At 41.4% G+C, this 7,414-nt stretch overlaps 2 protein-coding genes and 1 pseudogene across 3 annotated transcripts in view; all 3 read left to right on the forward strand.

The window, feature by feature from the left end:
* LOC131192674 (zinc finger protein 91-like) overlaps positions 1–7,414 on the forward strand; it is a 131,227-nt gene that overhangs the window by 22,038 nt on the left and 101,775 nt on the right. Inside the window, exon 1 of one of the 2 annotated variants that reach the window (XM_058172049.1) lies at positions 7,177–7,190. The exons of the other annotated variant lie outside the window; for it this stretch is intronic. The gene's annotated coding sequence lies outside the window, so the exon portion shown is untranslated. Of the gene's footprint in view, positions 1–7,176; positions 7,191–7,414 lie in introns of those variants that run through there. 2 annotated transcript variants of the gene reach the window in all.
* LOC131192703 (zinc finger protein 260-like) lies at positions 417–4,543 on the forward strand (annotated as a pseudogene).
* LOC131193565 (zinc finger protein 678-like) lies at positions 5,313–6,741 on the forward strand (the record flags this gene model as incomplete). Its single annotated transcript, XM_058173873.1, has 2 exons — positions 5,313–6,259; positions 6,609–6,741. Coding segments are annotated over 2 exons (1,080 nt in total), but the record flags the coding sequence as incomplete, so codon positions are not given.

Genomic DNA, 7,414 nt, shown 5'->3' on the forward strand with positions numbered 1-7,414 from the left:
TTTTGAGCCAGGTATCACCTATTCTATGCCAGTGGATTTGGTTTTTCTTTTCTATATGTAGCACATTACATTTCTCACCATTGAATTTCATTTTGTTAGAAGGTGCCAATCTGTCAATCCTTCTATATCTCAAACCTATCTTCTGGAGTGTTGGTATTTCTGTCAGTCTGGTCTTGTCTGCAAATTTGACGAGTTCCCCTTCCATTCCCTTTTCTAAATCATTGATGAAGATGAAGAGACCTTGTGAATCCTCCTGTTCTCTTCTTTTTTCTGTGTTCAGGAGAGTCTTGTGTCCTTCGAGGAGGTGGCTGTGTCTTTCTCTGAGGAGGAATGGTCTCAGCTGGATCCTGACCAAAAAGCGCTGCATTCGGAAGTCATGCTGGAAAACCATAGGAACGTGGTCTCTCTGGGTAAGAGTTCTCTAGTCCCCAATCAGAGAGTTCAAGAAGACAGATTATAGTTAGTTTTTATTTTAAAAAATCACTAATCAGATATCATCTTTTGGAAGGGAAAAGGAAAGGATCTGGCCTTCTGGTACCCCAAGGAAGTTAAGAGGCTTTTTGCTTAGATGCTTTTCGGCCATTCCTTATCTGTATTTTTCCATTTCTATTTGAACTTACCTGTGGAGGATGAGAAGAATGGGGTGTGCTTTTATGTGTCCTCTGGAGATCATATGTTATTTGTCCTCTGAAACCACCCCAAATTGTGTGAGAACAGAACTTTCACGCTCAGGCCATGGAGGAGGATTCTCCCAATCCAATTCAGGAAAAAAGGCCTCTTGAAGTGTGCCTCAGACATCCTAGGGGACAGGTGATCCCTCAGTTACGACAGTTCACTAAGCAACCATTCCAAGTTACGACCTAACTGTCTCCCAAGTACTTAAGACTCAGTCCTGAAATTACAAATGTTACAGCACCGCGGCCGTCGTTCATACTTACAAATGACAGCAGAGGCGTTGCAACAAAAATCACCCTACCTGTACCCCCACCCACCCTGCTGGGACTTACTTTACGAGGATGTAGCGAGCTGTCCGTTCCTTTGCCTGCTTGGGTGCATACAGAGGCCTAAAGTAGTGAGAGATACACAAGATCAATAGTGGGAAATCTGGCACTAGTGATCTCACATGAACTCGCACTACACTGTTTTAGGCCTCTGTTCTCTGCTAAGAAAGGCCTGCACGAGCTCCAGGGCAAAATGCTTTGGAAGCAAAGGAAAGGCCTCTTTGTTTTCAAAGACTTTTGCCCTGGATCTGGTGCAGTCCTCAGTTTGTAGGGAACACAGGACTAAAGTACTGCAGTGTGAGATCCCGCAAGATCATTAGTGTGAGATCTTGCACTTCTCGTCTTGTGTGATCTCACACTAAAGTACTTTAGGCCTCTGTTCTCTACAAACGGAAACCTGTACCAGATCCGGCCAAAATGCCGACCGGTGAGTACTTTGTGGAAGCAAAATAGTCATTCTTGAAGCCTCCCAACCTTTCCAATCTCAGTGCAAAGACATTTACAAGCCAATGGGAAGCTTCAAGCAAGGAAGTTTGCTCCAAAGTCTCATCGCTGGGATCAAGGAACGAGCCGAGCGGGAGTCCTGCCTGCCAGACAGACGCCATGGAGCAGCTACTCCAAGGTAATCGGGGAAGAAAGAGCTTGTTTCAAAATTGTTTCAGTTCTCACAGGTCTTTGCTGAAATTAACCCACCTCAATAAATCTTAACTTTTCTCTTTATTCCTCCTTGGATTTTTCCCCTGATTATTCCATGACTCAAAACAGACTTTGAGTGAGATTTGCAGATATTTAGATAATTGTAAAGAAAGAGATGTTTTTTAGATATTTTCAAAGCTTTCAGAACTCATGAATATAAAAATCATTCTGTCTATATCACACCATTGTAAGCATGCAAACATAAAATATAACAGAACTTTGGAAAAATTCAGAAGAAATTCACTTGACTTACTACGGTTTGATCTTTTCCTCTAACCTTGTTATCATTTTCATTTCTTTTTTCCTTTGAAGGTAATAATGGTCAGGAGAATCAAGATTGCTGTGAACTTTTCCAAGTGATCAATGATAAAGATGGAACAGAGAAGTTTGGAATTCGAACGGAATTAGAAACCCATGATAGAAACCAGTCAAATGATTGGAATCAGGAAAGCTCATCTTCCACCGGTGCTCCGATGCAAAACTTACTTGCCCAACAGGAAAAAAGAAGGAAAAAATATATTGGGAAAAGTTTGAAGCCAATCAAAACTAAATTACAAGTAAAAGAACACTATTTAAGCAAAAACAAAGGAGAAGATGCTATAAGAAGACACAACGGACAAAGTTACAATGGGACATTCATTCCTTCTCTTGGAAATAAGTTCCTTACATCTCAAAAAGTGATTGACGCAAAAGAGAAGCCTTACCAATGTTTGGAATGTGGAACATGTTTTAGAACAAGCAGGCAACTTACTTCCCATGAAAGGATTCACACTGAGGAGAAGCTATACAAATGCAGAGAGTCTGGTAACAGGTTCAGAAGACGTAGTAATCTTATTTCCCCTAAAAGGATCCAATCAGGAGAGAAACTGTATAAATGCATGGAGTGTGGAAAGATCTTTGCTCAAAGTGGTAATCTTATTTCCCATAAGAGGATCCACACAGGGGAGAAGCCATATAAATGCATTGAATGTGGAAAGACCTTTGCTCAAAGAAGTCATCTTACTTCCCATAAGAGGATCCACACAGGAGAGAAGCCGTATAAATGCATGGAATGTGGGAAAACATTTAGGCATAGCGGTGGACTCAGTATCCACAATAAGCTCCACACAAGAGAAAAGTCCTATAAATGCATGGAGTGTGGAAAGACCTTTGCTCAAAGAGGTAATCTTATTTCCCATAAGAGGATCCATACAGGAGAAAAGCCATTTAAATGCCTGGAGTGTGGAAAGACCTTTGCTCAAAGAGGTCATCTTATTTGTCATAAGATGATCCACACAGGGGAAAAGCCATTTAAATGCCTGGAGTGTGGAAAGACCTTTGTTCAAAGAGGTCATCTTATTCGCCATAAGGTGATCCACACAGGGAAGAAGCTGTATAAATGCATGGAGTGTGGAAAGATCTTTGCTCGAAGGGGTAATCTTATTTCCATAAGATGATCCACACAGGGGAAAAGCCATTTAAATGCCTGGAGTGTGGAAAGACCTTTGCTCATAGAAATCATTTTACTTCCCATAAGAGGATCCACACAGGGGAGAAGCCATATAAATGCATGGAGTGTGGAAAGACCTTTGCTCGAAGAGGTCATCTTATTCGCCATAAGATGATCCACACAGGGGAAAAGCCATTTAAATGCCTGGAGTGTGGAAAGATCTTTGCTCATAGAAATCATTTTACTTCCCATAAGAGGATCCACACAGGGGAGAAGCCATATAAATGCATGGAGTGTGGGAAAACGTTTACGTGTAGCAGTGGACTCAGTCAGCACAATAAACTCCACACAAGAGAAAAGTCCTATAAATGCATGAAGTGTGGAAAGACCTTTGCTTATAGTAATGTACTTACTATCCACAAAAGGATCCACACAGGGGAAAAGCCATTTAAATGCATGGAGTGTGGGAAGACTTTTGCTCGAAGTAATCAGCTTACTTCCCATAAGAGGATCCACACAGGGGAGAAGCCGTATAAATGCATGGAGTGTGGGAAAACGTTTTCACATAGCACTGGACTCAATAACCACAATAAGCTCCACACAAGGGAAATGTTCTATAACTGCATGGAGTGTGGAAAGACCTTTGCTCAAAGAAGTAATCTTATTTCTCATAAGAGGATCCACACAGGGGAAAAGCCGTATAAACGTATGGAGAATGGGAAAACATTTATGCATAGCAGTGGACTCAGTATCCACAATAAGCTCCACACAAGAGAAAAGTCCTATAAATGCATGGAGTGTGGAAAGACCTTTGCTCAAAGAGGTAATCTTATTTCCCATAAGAGGATCCACACAGGGGAAAAGCCATTTAAATGCCTGGAGTGTGAAAAGACCTTTGCTCAAAGAAGTCATCTTACTTCCCATAAAAGGATCCATACAGGAGAAAAGCCATTTAAATGCCTGGAATGTGGAAAGACCTTTGCTCAAAGAGGTCATCTTATTCGCCATAAGGTGATCCACACAAACAAGAAGCCGTAATAAATGCATGGAATGTGGGAAAACATTTTCGCATAGCAGTGGACTGAGTAACCACAAGCTCTACACGAGAAAACGCCTATAAATGCATGGAGTGTTGAAAGACCTTTGCTCAAAGAGGTCATCTTATTTCCCACAAGGTGATCCACACAGGGGAGAAGCCATATAAATGCATGGAATGTAGAAAGAGCTTTGCTCAGAAAGGTAATCTTACTTCTCATAAATGGATCCATGCTCATGAGAAACCATATAGCAATAGTAATTCCACTTATATATCACTCCACAATGCTTTGCAACAGTCTCTGAGCAGCATATGGTCCCCAGGAAATCTGGGTCCTCGTTTTACCAACCTCAGAAGGATGAAAGGCTGAATCAACCATCAGTATCCACAAAAGGATCCACACAGGGAAAAGCCATTTAAATGCATGGAGTGCGGAAAGACCTTTGCTTATAGTAATGTACTTACTATCCACAAAAGGATCCACAGGGAGAAGCCGTATAAATGCATGGAGTGTTGAAAGACCTTTGCTCAAAGAGGTCATCTTATTTCCCACAAGGTGATCCACACAGGGGAGAAGCCATATAAATGCATGGAATGTAGAAAGAGCTTTGCTCAGAAAGGTAATCTTACTTCTCATAAATGGATCCACGCTCATGAGAAACCATATAGCAATAGTAATTCCACTTATATATCACTCCACAATGCTTTGCAACAGTCTCTGAGCAGCATATGGTCCCCAGGAAATCTGGGTCCTCGTTTTACCAACCTCAGAAGGATGAAAGGCTGAATCAACCATCAGTATCCGAATCAAACTCCTGGCTGGGGCCAATTAGCTTGTAGTACTGTATTCAACCAACTGTATATGCATATTGTGGCTTTCTGATCTAAATGAAACAAGGTTGAATCCAACAAAATGAAATTTAAAATTACAAAGTAGATGTTGAGACTTTGGAAAAAGTGCAGAGAAGAGCAGTAGGCTGATTCAAGGCCTGGAGACTAAAACATATGAAGAACGATTGCAGGATTTTGGTTTGGCTAGTCAAAGAAAAGAAGGATTGGGAGTGACCATGATAGCAATATTCCAGTACTTGAGAGGCTGCCACAAAGAGGAGGGGGTCAACTTATTTTCCATAAGAGGATCCACACAGGGGAGAAGCCATATAAATGCATGGAATGTGGAAAGACCTTTGCTCAAAGAGGTAATCTTATTTCCCATAAGAGGATCCACACAGGGGAAAAGCCATTTAAATGCATGGAGTGTGGAAAGACCTTTGCTCAAAGAGGTCATCTTATTCGTCATAAGATGATCCACACAGGGGAAAAGCCATTTAAATGCCTGGAGTGTGAAAAGACCTTTGCTCAAAGAAGTCATCTTACTTCCCATAAAAGGATCCATACAGGAGAAAAGCCATTTAAATGCCTGGAATGTGGAAAGACCTTTGCTCAAAGAGGTCATCTTACTTCCCATAAGAGGATCCATACAGGGGAAAAGCCATTTAAATGCATGGAGTGTGGAAAGACCTTTGCTCAAAGAGTTAATCTTATTTCCCATAAGAGGATCCCCACAGGGGAAAAGCCATTTAAATGCCTGGAGTGTGGAAAGACCTTTCCTCAAAGAAGTCATCTTAGTTCCCATGAGAGGATCCACACAGTGGAAAAGCCATTTAAATGCGTGGAGTGTGGAAAGACCTTTGCTCAAAGAGGTAATCTTATTTCCCATAAGAGGATCCATACAGGGGAAAAGCCATTTAAATGCGTGGAGTGTGGAAAGACCTTTGCTCAAAGAAGTAATCTTACTTCCCATAAGAGGATCCACACAGGGGAAAAGCCCTATGAATGCATGGAGTGTGGAAAGACCTTTACTCAAAGAGGTCATCTTATTTCCCATAAAAGGATCCACACAGGGGAAAAGCCATTTAAATGCATGAAGTGTGGAAAGACCTTTGCTCAAAGTGCTCATCTTACTTCCCATAAGAGGATCCATACAGGGGAAAAGCCATTTAAATGCCTGGAGTGTGGAAAGACCTTTGCTCAAAGAAGTCATCTTATTTCCCATGAGAGGATCCACACACGGGAGAAGCCCTATGAATGCATGGAGTGGAAAGACCTTTGCTCAAAGAGGTCATCTTATTTCCCACAAGGTGATCCACACAGGAAAAGCCATTTAAATGCATGGAATGTAGAAAGAGCTTTGCTCAGAAAGGTAATCTTATTTCCCATAAGAGGATCCACACAGGAAAAGCCATTTAAATGCCTGGAATGTGGAAAGACCTTTGCTCAAAGAGGTAATCTTATTTCCCATAAGAGGATCCACAGGGAGAAGCCATATAAATGCATGGAATGTAGAAAGAGCTTTGCTCAGAAAGGTAATCTTATTTCCCACAAGGTGATCCACACAGGAAAAGCCATTTAAATGCATGGAGTGTTGAAAGACCTTTGCTCAAAGAGGTCATCTTATTTCCCATAAGGTGATCCACACACGGGAAAAGCTATATAAATGCATGGAATGTAGAAAGAGCTTTGCTCAGAAAGGTAATCTTACTTCTCACAAGGTGATCCACACAGGAAAAGCCATTTAAATGCCTGGAATGTGGAAAGACCTTTGCTCAAAGAGGTAATCTTATTTCCCACAAGGTGATCCACACAGGAAAAGCCATTTAAATGCCTGGAATGTGGAAAGACCTTTGCTCAAAGAGGTCATCTTATTTCCCACAAGGTGATCCACACAGGAAAAGCCATATAAATGCATGGAGTGTGGAAAGACCTTTGCTCAAAGATGTAATCTTATTTCCCATAAGAGGATCCACACAGGGGAGAAGCCATATAAATGCATGGAATGTGGAAAGACCTTTGCTCAAAGAGGTCATCTTACTTCCCATAAAAGGATCCATACAGGGGAAAAGCCATTTAAATGCATGGAGTGTGGAAAGAGCTTTACTCAAAGAGGTCATCTTATTTCCCACAAGGTGATCCACACAGGAAAAGCCATTTAAATGCCTGGAATGTGGAAAGACCTTTGCTGAAAGAGGTAATCTTACTTCCCATAAGAGGATCCACAGGGAGAAGCCATATAAATGCATGGAGTGGAAAGACCTTTGCTCAAAGAGGTAATCTTATTTCCCATAAGAGGATCCACACAGGAAAAGCCATTTAAATGCATGGAGTGTTGAAAGACCTTTGCTCAAAGAGGTAATCTTACTTCTCATAAATGGATCCATGCTCATGAGAAACCATATAGCAAGTCATAACCTT

The sequence above is a fragment of the Ahaetulla prasina genome, chromosome 2, assembly GCF_028640845.1.
Source record: "Ahaetulla prasina isolate Xishuangbanna chromosome 2, ASM2864084v1, whole genome shotgun sequence".
Taxonomy (NCBI): Eukaryota; Metazoa; Chordata; class Lepidosauria; order Squamata; family Colubridae; genus Ahaetulla; species Ahaetulla prasina.